Genomic DNA, 14,870 nt, shown 5'->3' on the forward strand with positions numbered 1-14,870 from the left:
CGGCCCAGACAGCGCGCGGCCGGGGATCCAGGCGACCGGGAGCAATGACATAATGAATGAGAAAAGGCTCCAGGCGGGAGATTGTTATTCGTGCCTATTCCCTTCTCAGTAGCGTGCGCAGTATGGGGGTGAGGGGTTCATCTTCAAACAAGGAGACACATTACTAGTTTGGACTTTTCAGCGAGAGGAAGTGCATGCACTCTTGATTTTTCAGTCGTATCTGTCTTTCCGTTAAAGGTCCCTAGATGTTGAAGTCCCTCGCGGAACGCGCCCCAGCCCCCAACCCCTGTGTCCGCCTCCTTCCCCGCGGGTCAGGAGGGCGGCAGTGTCCAGACGGTGGCGCTCCGGGACAGTGCAACCCCCTATCCCCCCACTGCAGCAAGAAGGCTAGTCTGGGACAAGTTTCAAGGTGCTTGCTGAAATTTTCTGGGAGGTTTCTCAACAAGAGTCATAACTTTCAGTAGCCGGCACAAAATCCACCCCCGTAACCAAGGTCGTTGAGGGAACGTGTATCCGAATCTCTCTCGCCCCTGTAGCCCGAATCTTTCGGATTTCCCGTAGCCCGTGCGCTCCGAGAGCCTGGGCGCACCGCAGGGAACTGTGACGCCTGCGGAGGGAGATCCGCGGGGCAGGGGGGCGGCCCGACCCAGTTGAGGTTGAAATGAGACCCCCCCGCAAGGGAAAAGGACTGAGCTGAGTTACTCCTGGGGCGGGGGCCTCTGGTCTGCCGGTGGCTTCCAGGCTGCGCAGCCCAGCACCTCCGCGCCTGTCCCGCCGCTCCGGCACAGCTCCCCGAGCTTACCCGAGTGCCCCGCGCCACTCCGTAAAGCTTGCGGAGCACCTAGAGAGGGGACGGGAGTCGAAGCCGCTCGTCCCGGGTTTCTTCGAGGAGCGGCAGTCCAAGAGAAGGGCTTTTCCCCCCGTTTTACTTTTCCCCAGAGCAGCCTCGAAGCTCCCGCAGCCAGGATGCCAGGCAGCAGGGAAGGGGATGCGCTCTCACTCTCGCTTGCCCCAGAGTTGGGGGCAAGCGGCCACCATCTACCTCTCCTCACTCCCAGAGTACAGACACGATCCCTGCTCCCAGAGCCTGACGTAGGGGCCCTCTCCTCAAGGAAAACACAAGTCGGGGACCGGATTGAGTGGCCACCCGCCGCTGCTGCTAAGGGAGCCAACCAGCTCCTGCCAGGCACTGGAGTGGGAATAAATTCCCTAGAGACTGCTGCCCAGATTGGGGATGGAAGCCCCCGGCAGCTGTCCCCTGCTTCCCGCGGAGTACAGAATGCTTTGAAAAGGCAAAACACTGGGATGGGATGAACCTCTCAAGGAGACTGCAGAGGAGAATATCTAGGGTTCAAGGGGCCACTGGCCGCTCCTCACGCTCTGCTGGGGGCTTCAGGCAGGCTTGGGTTGGCACTGGACCCCCAAGAGGGACCCTATAGCCCCGCTCTGCAATCTACAGCGCTTTGCCAGGTGTGTGCGTAAGAGAGGGAGGGAGAACTTGCTAGAAACGGATGCGCAGTGGCTGGTGGGGAGGAGGTGGATTCCGAGCTGGTCACGACGCAGGGTACCTGGGGGATGTGGTGGGAGGGGGAGCGGCTAGAGGGGAAGCACATACAAGGCAGTCGGAAGCAAGACGACACCTCGATATGGATTTGTCCAAAAAGAGTTGGAGATCAAAGCGGGGGTGATCAGGGAGCTCTGATTGGTCGGGGGGAGGGATTTGGGGTGGGGCTAGCCGCCTCTTGAGGCTTTAAAAGCTCATCGGAGAGGGGCGGGAAAGCTGTCATTTGCTCTCTGACTCTCGGAGGGGTGGCAGCTTTCCTGAAGCTCCTGGCGACAGAGCAGGTGTTCGCTGTCCAGACCCGGCTGGGAGGACCTAACGGTCTCCAGCAGCAACATGGGGCCTACCCTGGCAGTTCCCACCCCATACGGCTGTATTGGCTGTAAACTGCCACAGCCAGACTACCCACCGGCTCTAATCATCTTTATGTTCTGCGCAATGGTCATCACCATAGTCGTAGACCTGATCGGCAACTCCATGGTCATTTTGGCTGTGTCGAAGAACAAGAAGCTCCGAAATTCTGGTAAGACCCCTTTCCTTCTCCCTACCCACCATGCAGCCACTTGCAACCCCTACCTAGGGTGTTAGTTTGGGCTCCTGCAATAGGGAACCTGTGGACGGGCCCTGCTCCCCATTTCCCTGCCAGCCTGAGTGATGATGTTCTGCCGGGGGGCCCCATAAACTTAGAGCTTCTCCAGGCTGCGGAGGTTCGGAGAAGCTCTGGGCATCCAAGTGCAAATCCCCGTCCCCGCGGTGCGCGGCACACCGCCGAGCCCGGCCCCGTCGGGAACCTGATGCAGAGGGAGCCGGCACCCGAGCGGAGAGTCCGGCGGCCGCCCGGGGACAGCACGCCGAGCCGGACGCCGCAGAGGTGGCCGCGCCGAGGCAGCGCGGGAGGAATTAACGCGGAGGGAGCAGCGGGGTTGCTACCCGCTCCGGTAAAGTTAAGTTCTCGGCGGCTGAGGCGGCGCTTGCCGGAGCGCAGCGCGGCGCCCGAGCCCAAGTCCGGCCGAGCCCCCGCTCGCCGCAGCCCTGTGACTCCAGGGCGGCTCCCGGGCAGCTCCCGGGCGGCGGAGCGCAGACCCCCGCGCCTGAGTGTGAAGCAGGGCGGTCTGAGCCCGCCGGAGCCGAGCTCCGTCCGCCCGTCCCAGGGCGCACGGCGGAGAGAGGCGAGCGGCCGGCTGGGCGCAGCAGGCGGTGGCAGCGACGGCGGCGGCGGCGGCGGCGGAGATCCCGAAGTCCGTAAGCGGGGTACCGGGGGTCGCAGGGCGGGGCGGCGGAAAGGTTCGGGAGCTCGGCGTCCCGGGGGGATAGAAGACGGCAGAACCGGTGAGGATCGCGGGAGGGCTGCAGGAGAGCTCAGAGGGGATGGTGGGGGGCGCAGGGAGACCGCAGAGCGCGGGGATGTGGGACGAGGTGGGGCGGCGAGCGAGACTCCCCTCGCGGCCTGCCAGTGCCAAGGGGAGGGGGCCGGCTGCGAGCGGGCCCGGGGGCCGGTGCTGGAGGCTGCAGGGCGCTGCGCCCCTTGCCGGGGGCGGGGGCGGCAGACGCTGCGGAACCTTGAGCCGCCTTTGCAGGTTGGGCGGGAGAGGGCTCGAGAGGGGAGGTGGGGGAGGGGCGAAGGGGCCCAAACTCCCAGCTCGGGCCCCGGGAGGGAGGGGGCGGCGCCCAGGGTCTCCGCCGCCTGGATCCCGGCCGGCTGGGGCCGGAGGGCAGAGGGGAGCGAGGGGGCGGGGTCTGAGGGGGTCGGGCACCCACAGGACCCGGGCGGGCGGGGTGCCGGGGAGTGGAGGCCGCCAGTCTCTGGGGGTTACTTTGCTTGGACGAGGAATCACAAACACCACACAAGTTTCTAAATGCACTGACGGGCACACAGTCATTAGAAGTTTTTTTTTAAACTCTGATGGGTGTGTCTGATTTCTCCTCGGTCCCCCGGAGACGTGGGGCCGCACACTTGGATCTCACGTGCACTCCAGCAGTGCGGTCCCAAGGGGCCCAATCCCGGAGCCCCCGGGGGGTGGGGCACCTGCAAAGTCCATTTTCTCTTTTTTCCTTTTCTCCTTCACCTTCCTTTCCTTCTATAATTCAAATAAAGGTTTTTAGAGTTGTTGTGGTTTTGTTTTTAAGTCTTTGCCCTCTCTCTTCTCCTCCTTTCTTCTCCGAATTCATTACTTTGAGGGAAAACCCTAGAAAGAACCTCTTGGATAGAAAGCGCCGAGGCCTCGCCTTGGCAGTGCTGGCGGAAGGAAGCAGAACGAGTCGTTCCTTTGCCCTTTTAAAAGTGCTCATTTTCTCCTAGTCCGAGATGAAGTGCAATATTTTGCCAAACCAATGCTAATTAGCAATGAGGTGTTTCCAGAGAAAGGGCTCCGCATCTGCACTTGGCTTTGCAGGTTTTACAAACAGCGTTCCTACCGCCGGCCTACAAAACAGGAGTGCCCCCCCCCCCCCCGCCCCCAGCACTTTCCTGTTTAGCCCGCAGGCTCCAGTAAAGCCCGGGGCCGGGGGCCTGGAACCAGTGTGCAGGGCGGCGAACGTGCTGGTGCCCGGCTCTGCTCGGGGACCCGCGTGAAGCAGGCAATTCTGCTAATCCTTGCAGGGATTTTCCTGATTTTTTTCCCTCTTTGCTCACTATTTCTCAGACTAAATTTTACAGGGCCTCTCCCCGCCCTCAGTTTTTACTCTTAGGTTACCTCGGAAATGGTAAGTATTTACTGGGCTAGGTCTTAGATTATTGTCTGTTCCCGCTGGGAAAGACCGCTTAAGAAAACGACATGCCCTTTTTCGGACAGTTCTCTTTAGACATGTTTGCGTTGTAAATGCGATGGTAAGTTAGAGAAGGCAGAGGGCTAATTTGTTTTTTTCGGGGTTGGGGGAGGTTGAGGCTTCCTGACAGTCCTCCAATATCTCCACCCACCCCAGTCCCTACTCTCCAGCCCGTTTCCAACAGACAGCTCCATCCAGCTCCCCTCTCCCCCCCGCCCTCCCCCAACCCCTACTCCGCCAAAACTTTGCATTTTGTTTTTGTTTAAAGTGATGGCCACAGGTCTGTGTGTGTGGGAGTGTGAAGGGCTCCCCAAAGGGCTTTCGTGTTTACTGCTTTCTGACTTCACTTTTTTCCCAAAGCAGAGACGACGTTGTTTGAAAGGAAAAAAAGGTTGTCAAAGGACAGGTCCCCCAAACCTGCTTGTGCATCAGAATCATCTGGAACATGCTTGTAACTAAAAATAAAAACACAACTGTATTTCTTTAAAAGAATTCTAGAATTCTAAATTGTCACGACTCCAGCTGGCCTTTTCCTCCAGCTTATATTTGTAGATTTCCAAATGTAACCATTTATTCTTCTCTGTCTTCCTCCCCCCCCCCCCCGCCCCGCCCCAATATGCTTTTCAGGCAACATCTTCGTGGTTAGCCTCTCTGTGGCTGATATGCTGGTGGCCGTCTACCCCTATCCTCTGATGCTGCACGCCATGGCCATTGGTGGCTGGGATCTGAGCCAGTTACAGTGCCAGATGGTTGGATTCATCACAGGGCTGAGTGTGGTCGGTTCTATCTTCAATATCGTGGCGATTGCCATCAACCGTTACTGCTACATCTGTCACAGCCTCCAGTATGAGCGCATCTTCAGTGTGCGCAATACCTGCATTTACCTGGTTGTCACCTGGATCATGACTGTCCTGGCTGTCCTGCCCAACATGTACGTCGGCACCATCGAGTATGATCCTCGCACCTACACCTGCATCTTCAACTATCTGAACAACCCTGCCTTTGCCGTGACCATCGTCTGCATCCACTTTGTCCTCCCTCTGCTCATCGTGGGTTTCTGCTACGTGAGGATCTGGACCAAAGTGCTGGCGGCCCGTGAGCCGGCTGGGCAGAACCCTGACAACCAGCTTGCTGAGGTTCGCAATTTTCTAACCATGTTTGTGATCTTCCTCCTCTTTGCAGTGTGCTGGTGCCCCATCAACGTGCTCACTGTCTTGGTGGCTGTCAGTCCAAAGGAGATGGCAGGCAAGGTCCCCAACTGGCTTTATCTTGCAGCCTACTTCGTAGCCTACTTCAACAGCTGCCTCAATGCTGTGATCTACGGTCTCCTCAATGAGAATTTCCGAAGGGAATACTGGACCATCTTCCATGCTATGCGGCATCCTATCCTGTTCCTCTCTGGCCTCATCACTGATGTTCGGGAAATGCGGGAGGCCCGAGCCTTCGCCCGCGCCCGCGCCCGTGCCCGTGACCAAGCCCGCGAACAAGCCCGTGAACAAGACCATGCCCGTGCCTGTCCTGCTGTGGAGGAAATGCCGATGAACGTCCGGAATGTTCCACTACCTGGTGATGCTGCAGCTGGCCAACCTGAGCGTGCCTCTGGCCGCCCCACGCCAGCCTCCGGCCACTCCAGGTCTGCCTCTGCCCACCGCAAATCTGCCTCTGGTCACCATAAGTCTGTCTTTAGTCACTCCAAGCCTGCCTCTGGCCACCCTAAATCTGCCTCTGGCCACTCCAAGTCTGCCTCTGGTCACCCCAAGTCTGCCACTGTCTACCCTAAGCCTGCCTCTGTCCACTTCAAGGCTGACTCTGTCCATTTCAAGCCTGCCTCTAGCCACCCCAAGCCTGTCACTGGCCACCACGTCCCTGCCGGCAGCCACTCCAAGGCTACCTTCAGCCCTGCCATCAGCTGCCCTAAACCCACCACTGGCCACACGAAGCCTGCTACCCCACACCCTGAGCTTGCCGGCTATCCTGAGTCTGTTGCCACCAGCCACCTGGAGCCTGCCATCGCCGGCCAGCCTCAGCCCACTGCTGCTGGCCACCTAGAGTGTGACATCACTGGCCTCCCTGAGCCCGCTTCCAACCCCGCCACTGGGTCCCCCAAGCCTGTTGCCAGCCCGCTGGAGCCTGCTGCTGCCGCTGCCCCTGTTGACCCCATTGTGGTCACCATTGCCACCAATGATTACCATGAGGTTATGGTTATTGATGTTGAAGCTGATTCTGATGAAATGGCTGTGTGACAAATGCTCTGAGGGGTGGCCAAGCAGTGGTCCACTTTTAAGGCTGGCTAGCATACGTAACACAAGGTGAGATATCTTAGTGCATCTACACATAGACACACGCGGACACTGACTCACAGACACAGTGTGAGCACACCTACCTTTCATTATGTACTCTGCAAAAGTGTGAGTGTGTGTGTGTGTGTGTGTGTGTGCGCTTGCTCTTTTAGAGACCAAATTCCCCTCAAGTTTGACTTCTGTTGTTCTGAGCCTCCCTTTCCTCCTGTGGTTGACTGTGAGCCCACAGTGATCCTTGAACTTGTAGACTTTGGTTTTTCCCCACTCCTGTGTAACTGTTTCTCCCCACTCCTCATTTCCTTCTCCTTGTTCCTGCTTTCTTCTCCCATTCCTCGAGGGGGTGGGTGGGGGAGGAGCGCATGCGCAATGGTAAAGGTGCGCTGTGGTAAAGCCTTCCGTAAAGTGAATGTGACCGCAGAGCTTTATGTGTTTAAGTATTTATTGTACTTTGAACGGCAGTCCGAAAGGCAATTGCGATAAAGTACAAGTACTTGGAACAGTTTCCTTTCTAAATTCCAGCAACAAAATATGACCCCTATCTGAAGAACACAATTTACTAAGCTCTTATTATTAAAATAAATATTTATGCCTATGAGATCAAATGGCAAAAGGAAAGATATTGCCGCACCGAATTATTTCTATTTTGTGAAAATTCAAACATTGGTGCTGATTTTTATAGTCAAACACGAATGCAAATGATGAGATGGTTTTACCTTATTTGTAGTTACTTACCTTTTTTCGTATTTGCCAGGATTTTCTTTCATTTAGTTCCGGAAAAACAAATCCATCCATAAACTGGTTTCTCCCCACATCCAAACTTATGGTTGCTAGGATCAATTACAGTCATGCTTTTAATATTATACACAGCCTGCTCTTTTTACGCAATCAGTTTTTACATTTTTCTTTTTCATTCAGAAGGGAATTTGAGGTAATAACTGGTAGCCAGAAGTGAATGGAGTACTGCCTGGACTTGTAAACAAGTGCTTCTTCAAAAGCGGTTCCCTCCTGCCCCCCATCCCTCTGAGCCTCCTAGCTGTGGTGGGGATGGTGGGGGGAGGCGGGGAGGAAGACTTGCCGACATCAGCCAAGCCCACTACCCTTGGCTGAGGTTCTGTGATCCACCGTGTTTAGGTGTAGATGTCTTGTATCAGCACACTTGACAGCCCAGGAAATGATTTTTCTCTAGAATTCAAGAAAACATTGTTTAATAAAAATCTCGATTATTGATTCAAATTGACACTTAAAGCAAGGTTTACTGTACAAAAGATTGTAAGGATAAGTGGAAATGTATTATACTGCCTTAATTCAATTCTCTATTTGTGGTAGCAATTAAATAAGTGTTTTTGTGTCTTTGGTGTGTGATCTGTGGATAAATTTGCTTCCTCCACCAGATTCACTTGTGGGGAGGCTTGGGGGTGGGTGGAAAAGCATACCCCTTGGGGGATCAAGAGACTCGGATGCAAGTACCCTCCCTGCTATACCCCAGGGCGAGTCACATGACCCCTCTCTCCACAGTTGCCTGGCTTAGCAAACTGTGGCCAGGTCGGGGTGGGGTGGAGGCAGAGGAGGGCTCCCTGGGTGTGGTGTGTTCTTCTCACTAGTACGGTGACAATGGATGACCTGACCTGCCAGCTCTTGGACTTCTGGACCCTGCCTGCCAAGGCTTCTGAAAACGGGTCCTCTTTTACCCCCATGGAAGGAGTGGAGCTGGGCCTCAATTATGTCACAACTCCGGAGGCTACTGGGACCAAGTAACAGAGCCCACAATCCAGTGGGGGGAGGCACAGGAGTGAGGGGCGGGAGGACAGGTGGGTTCCTCTCTAGCTGAAAGTTAGGTGGCGAGACCCCAGCAACTGGGCAAGCATCCTAGCCTCAGGAACATAGCCTCAAAAGAATCTCTAATGACAACGTAATGCCCCAAACAGACTACTCCATAAAAATAAAAGTAGATTCAAAATAATGCATGGTAGGATATCAATTTGGTTAAGAAAGTATACACATTAAAACATGCACATATACATAGGCCCACGGAGTTAGGCATATATATAGTTGTTCTATCCAGGTTTAACTAGACTGTAAGTATAAGCTGAGGTCATCTTCACTTTTTTTGATGCCCAAATTACAGTGGTTCAAGCCCCAACAGAGTGGCTGCTGTACCTCAGGCTGATTCCCTGTCCACATTTCTGCCTAGTATCCCTGGACACGCAAAAAGGATGCTTACTCGTGCGCTCAAATTGCTTTACAGTTGCCACCCTCTCCCCATGTTTTCCGCGTTCTCCCTGTCTGCCCTCACTCAAGGAGCTTTGCTTTGGGTAAGATTGCAAGTGTTCAAACCAAGGACGCTGTGCCTCAATGCTCCGAACTGGGTGCAGGGTTCTGAGAGGTGATGGGAGGGGTGAAGAAACTCTTGGCACTTTTTACAGCTTTGTTTCACACTCCGCTCTGAGATGCCTGAAGCAACACTGCTTATGCCCAGAATCTCATGAAAGCAGCCACTTCATCCACTCTGCTCACCTGCAAGGTGCGTTCATCATTCCTGCCTCCCCACCTCTGCCCTCATAATCCACTCCCATGGGAACAAACAGCGGTTGAAGCGCAGTGCCTCCTGTTTATACATAGCCCAGAAATATTTTTCTCTGCCCCTTTTTCCCTTATCCTGTCCCTTTCCACTCCCGAAGTCAAGAAGCCTCATAAACACATCTCTGACTAGCCATGCCCACTATGAGTAACCAAGGCAAGACACTGAATCTCTGCGGTCAGTTTTAAGGTGCTTTGTAGTTGTCTCCATGACAATGCAAAGCTTCCGGTTTTATACAAGTAGAATCAGAAGGGCCAATCTTACTGACTTCCCCAATGAGAGAATCTGCCTCCAGGTGAGCCTAAGTCTCCACGATCAAGGGATAAAGAAATGGAAGCAAATTTTAAATGGCAGTTTCCCCCAGTTTCTATTCCTCTTTATTTTCTTTTTAAATGGAAATATAATGTATATACTGTAAAGTGAAAGTTAGACCATTTTTTTTACACAGGTATGCATCCGTGTAACGACCCCTTTGACCCTCCAGAAGGCTCCCTTTTGCATCCTTCCAGTCTATACCCCAACCAAAGGCAAACGCTATCCTGACCTCTATCACCATACATTAGTTTTGCCTGTTCTAGAACTTCATATAAATGGAAGCATGCAGTATGTATTTTTGTCCCGTTTCTTTTTTAAAATAGTGATAAAATATACATAACATAAAACTTACCATTTCAACCATTTTTAAGTGTGCAATTCTGTGGCATTAAGTACATTCACAATGTTGTGCAATCATCACCACTGTTCATTTCCAGAACTTCTTCATCATCCCAAACATAAATTCTGTAGCCGTTAAATGATAACTCCCTATTCCCCTCTCCCCCAGCCCCTGGTAACCTCTATTCTACTTTCTGTCTCTATGGATTTGCCTGTTCTAGGTACCTGATATAAATGGAATCATATATTATTTGTCATTTTGGGTCTGGCTTCTTTCATTGAACATAATGTTTTCGGGGTTCATTCACGTGGTAGCAGGTGTCAGTACTGCATTGTTTTTATGGCTGAATAATATTCCGTTGTATAGATACACCACATTGTGTTAGTCCATTCATCCACTGATGGACATTTGCGCTATTTCCACTTTTTGGCTGCTATGAACATTGATTTACAAGTATTTGAGTCCCTGATTTCAATTCTCTTGGAAATATATCTAGGAGTGGAATTGTTAAATCATATGTTAGTCTGGCTTCTTTTGCTCAATTAATTATGTTTTTGAGATTCAGTCATGTTTTTGTATCAGTAGTTTGGGGTGTGTTTTCATTTTTATGTAGTACTCTACAGTATGAATATACCATAATTTATAGATTGATTCTATTATTGATGGACCTTTAGGTTGTTTATGATTTGGGACTACTGTGAAAAATGCTTCTATAAAGATTTTTGTACACGTCTTTTAATTTAATTTTATATAAAGTTATAATTTTACATACAGTGAGGTACATAAATCTTCGGTGTAAAGTTGAACGAATTTTTACTTATATACACACCTATGTAGCCACCACACAAATCAAGATATAAAACATCTCCAGCACTTAGAAGGTTCCGTTATGCCAGCTTAATTTTGTTGGTTCTCGTGCTTTATTTCAGTGGAAGCATACGGAATATACTCTCTTGTATCTGGCTTCTTTCACTCGTCATTTTGTCTGTGAGATTTATCCATATTACTTTGGGTAGAAGCAGTCCACCCTTCTTATTGCTGTGTAGAATTCCATTGTATTGAGTATAAGAACTTCTTATCAATTCTACTATAGGTGGACATTCGGTGTGTATTCTAGTTTGGAGCTATTATGAAGAAAGCTGTTAATGAACATTCTTGTGCATGCCTTTTGGTACATATATGAACTCATTGCTCTTGGAAGTACACCTAGGATTGGAATTCCTGAGTCGTGAATATATGTGTATTTAGTTTTAGTAAGCACTGCCAAATATTTTTCCAAAGTGGTTGAAACAATTTATATTCTTACTAGCAATGCATTAGAGTTCAAGATGCTCTGCATTCTTGCCAACATTCAGTATTTTCAGCCCTTTTAATTTTAGCTATTCTACTGGATGTCTACTGCTATTTCATTGTATTTGCAGTTTTCAATTCCTTAATGAATAATGATGTTGACCATCTTCTCACATGATCATCGACCATTTGGATATTCTAAAAAGTGAAGAGTTTGAACAAATATTTTGACTGTTTTAAATCTGAGGTTCCTGTCTTCTTATTGGAAGTAGAAGTTCTTTATATATTCTGGATACAAATATATGTATTTCACGAATATCTTCTCGGTCTGTGGTTTGCCTTCTCTCTCTCTTAATTGTATCTTTTGATGAGCAAAAATCCTTAATATTATGAAGTGCAATTTATTAGTTTTTTCTTTTATGACTAATACTTTCTGTTTAAGAAATTTCTGACTAATATAATGAATATATTCTCCTAGTTTTTCTTTTAGAAACTTTATTATTTTGCCTTTAACATGTAAGTCTATGCTTAATCTGAAGTTAATTTTCTGTGTTTGGTGTGAGGTAGGGGGTCAAGATTCATTTTTTAATATAGTCAAGGTTCATATTTTCATTTAATCACCATTTATTGAAAAGGCCATCCTTTGCCCAACTGAACTGTAGTGGAGACTTTGCTGTAAATTGGTTAGTCACATAAAAATAAAAATTATCTATCATCTATCTATCTATCTATCATCAATCATCAAGCTGTTTCTGAGCGGTCTAGTCTATTCCATTAGTCTGTTTGTCTAGCCTTGCACTGATGCCACATTTTTTTAATTTATTTTTTTGTTTTTTATTTTTAATTGAACTATAGTTTATATACAATGATATGCAAACATGTTAAGCATACAGATAAATAGATTTTTACTATAGGCATATTTTTATATCACCGTCTTCCAGATGAAGATATAGAACACTTCTAGTACCCCAGAAGGCCCTTAAATGCCCCAACTCAGTCAATAACTCCCCAAAAGTTGACCACTAGTCTAACCTCTAACATCACAGATCAGTTTTGCCCATTTTTGAATTTCATTAAGGGGAATAGAATAACATGTATGCTTTTGAATCTGGCTAATTTTGGTAAACATGCTTTTGAGAAGCATGAGTGTTGTTGGATGTATCAGCAGTTCTTTTTAAAAACTGTCATAGGAAGATTTAATGATGTGGAATATCTTCAATTCATATTAAGTTGAAAAAGCAGAGAATGGTATGTGACTTTGTTAACAAAACCAAAATGCATATGTGAAAAGACACACATGTTTTAACACTTTCTATAGTAAATATATACACATTTTTATCGAGATATAATTCATTTACCATAAGTTTCATCATTTTAAAGTGTTCAATGTTGGGTTTTCTTAAAATTGAGGTATAGTTGATGTACAATATTATATGTTTCAAGTGTACAACCTAATGAATCACAATTTTAAAGGTGATACTCCATTTATAGTTATTATAAAATATTGCTATATTCCTTGTGGTGTACAATATATCCTTGTAGCTTATTTATTTTATACATAATAATTTGTACCTCTTAATCCACTATCTCTCTCTTGCCCCTCCCCCCTTCCCTCTCTCCACTGGTAACCACTAGTTTGTACTCTATAACTGTGAGTCTGTTTCTTTTTTGTTATATTAGGTAGTTTTTTGGTATTTTTTTTAGATTCCACATATAAGTGATATCGTACAGTATTTGTCTTTCTCTTCTGACTTATTTCACTAAGTATAATATGCTCCAAGTCCATCATGTTGCTGCAAATGGCAAATTTTCATTCTTTTTTATGGCTGAGTAGTATTCCATCATATATATATATATATATATATATATATATATATATATATATATATATATATATATATATATGCCGTATCTTCTTTACCCGTTCATCTGTTGATGGACATGTAGGTTGCTTCCTTATCTCTGCTATTGTAAATAATGCTGCTACGAACATTGGGGTGCATATGTATTTTTATTTAATGTTCTCATTTTCTTTGGCTATATACCCAGGAGTGGAATTGCTGGATCATATGGTGGTTCCATTTTTAGTTTTCTGAGGAAACTGCATACTGTTTTCCACAGGGCTGCACCATTTTACATTCTTACCAACAGTGTACAAGGGTTCTTTTTCTCCACATCCTTGTCAACATTTATTATTATCAGTCTTTTTGATGATAGACATTCTGACAGGGGTGAGGTGATATCACATTGTGGTTTAGATTTGCATTTCTTCGATGATTAGTGATGTTGAGCATCTTTTCATGTGCCTCCTGGCCATCTGCATTTCCTCTTTGGAAAATGGCCACTCAGGTCATCTGCCCATTTTTCAGTTAGGCTGTTTGTTTTTTGATGTTGAGTTGTATGAGCTGTTTATATATTTTGGATATTAACCCCTAATGGGTAATATCATTTGAAAATTTTTTTTCCCATTTAGTAGGTTGTCTTTTCATTTTTTTCGATGGCATCCTTTGCTATGCAAAAGCTTTTAAGTTAAATTAGGTCCCATTGTTTATTTTTGCTTTTGTTTCCTTTGCCTTAGGAAACAGATCCCCAAAAATATTGCTACTACTTAAGTCAAAGAGTGTTTTGCCTATGTATTTTTCTAGAAGTATTACAGTTTCCAGGCTTACATATAGGTCTTTAATCCATTTTGAGTTTATTTTTGTATATGGTGCTAGAAAATGTTCTAATTTTGTTCTTTTACATGTAGCTGTCCAGTTTTCCCAGCGCCACTTATTGAGGGGACTGTCTTCTCCGTTGTGTATTCTTGCCTCTTTTGTCGTAGATTAATTGACTATATGTGCATGGGTATATTTCTGGGATCTCTGTTCTGCTCCTTTGATCTATATGTCTGTTTTTGTGCCAGTACCATACTGTTTTGATGACTATAGCTTTGTAGTATAGTCTAAAGTCAGGGAGCATAATTCCTCCAGCTTTGTTCTTTTTCAAAATTGTTTTGGCTATTCAGAGTCTTTTGTGTTTCCATACAAATTTTAAAATTATTTGTTCTATTTCTGTTGAAAATGCCATTGGTATTTTGATAAGGATTGCATTGAATCTGTAGATTGCCTTGGGTAGTATGGTCATTGTAACAATATTAATCCTTCCAATCCAAGAACTACCTGTTTGTGTCGTCTTCAATTTCTTTCATCAGTGTCTTACAGTTTTATGAATATAGGTCTTTAATATCCTTAGGTAGGTTTATTCCTAGGTATTTTATTCTTTTTATGTGATTGTAAATGGGATTGTTTCCTTAATTTCTCTTTCTGATAGTTCATTGTTAGTGTATAGAAATGCAACAGATTTCTGTACATTAATTTTGTATCCTGCAACTTTACCAAATTCATTGATGAGCTTTAGTATTTTTCTGGTGGCATCTTTAGGCCTTTCTATGTATAGCATCATCTCATCAGCAGACAGTGACAATTTTACTTCTTCATTTTCAATTTGGATTCCTTTCATTTTTCTTCTCTGATTGCTGTGACTAAGACCTCCAATACTATGTTGAAAAAAAGTGGTGAGCGTGAGGGGGCATCCTTGTCTTATTCCTGATCTTAGAGGAAATGTTTTCAGCTTTTCACGGTTAACTATGATGTTAGCTGTGGGCTTATCGCATATTGCCTTTATTTTGTTGAGGTATGTTCCCTCTATACCCACTTTCTGAAGAGTTTTTGTCATAAA

General features: G+C 47.2%; 1 protein-coding gene across 1 annotated transcript; it reads left to right on the top strand.

The window, feature by feature from the left end:
• The first annotated feature begins 1,615 nt into the window (after positions 1 to 1,615).
• Positions 1,616 to 14,302, top strand: GPR50 (G protein-coupled receptor 50). The gene is made up of 2 exons (XM_082445714.1): positions 1,616 to 2,084; positions 4,955 to 14,302. The coding sequence occupies exons 1-2, from the start codon at positions 1,898 to 1,900 to the stop codon at positions 6,568 to 6,570; spliced, it is 1,803 nt and encodes a 600-aa protein (XP_082301840.1). The 5' UTR covers positions 1,616 to 1,897; the 3' UTR covers positions 6,571 to 14,302.
• Positions 14,303 to 14,870: the final 568 nt, after the last annotated feature.

This window comes from Balaenoptera physalus (genome assembly GCF_965194825.1).
Source record: "Balaenoptera physalus genome assembly, chromosome: X".
In the NCBI taxonomy this organism is placed as follows: Eukaryota; Metazoa; Chordata; class Mammalia; order Artiodactyla; family Balaenopteridae; genus Balaenoptera; species Balaenoptera physalus.

What these genes read in the sequence shown, in the direction of transcription:
- GPR50 (XM_082445714.1), top strand. Translation starts at nt 1,898, where the DNA reads ATGGGGCCTACCCTGGCAGTTCCCACCCCATACGGCTGTATTGGCTGT. An exon ending in CAAGAAGCTCCGAAATTCTG is followed by an intron (nt 2,085 to 4,954) that starts GTAAGACCCCTT and finishes TATGCTTTTCAG; the next exon opens with GCAACATCTTCGTGGTTAGC.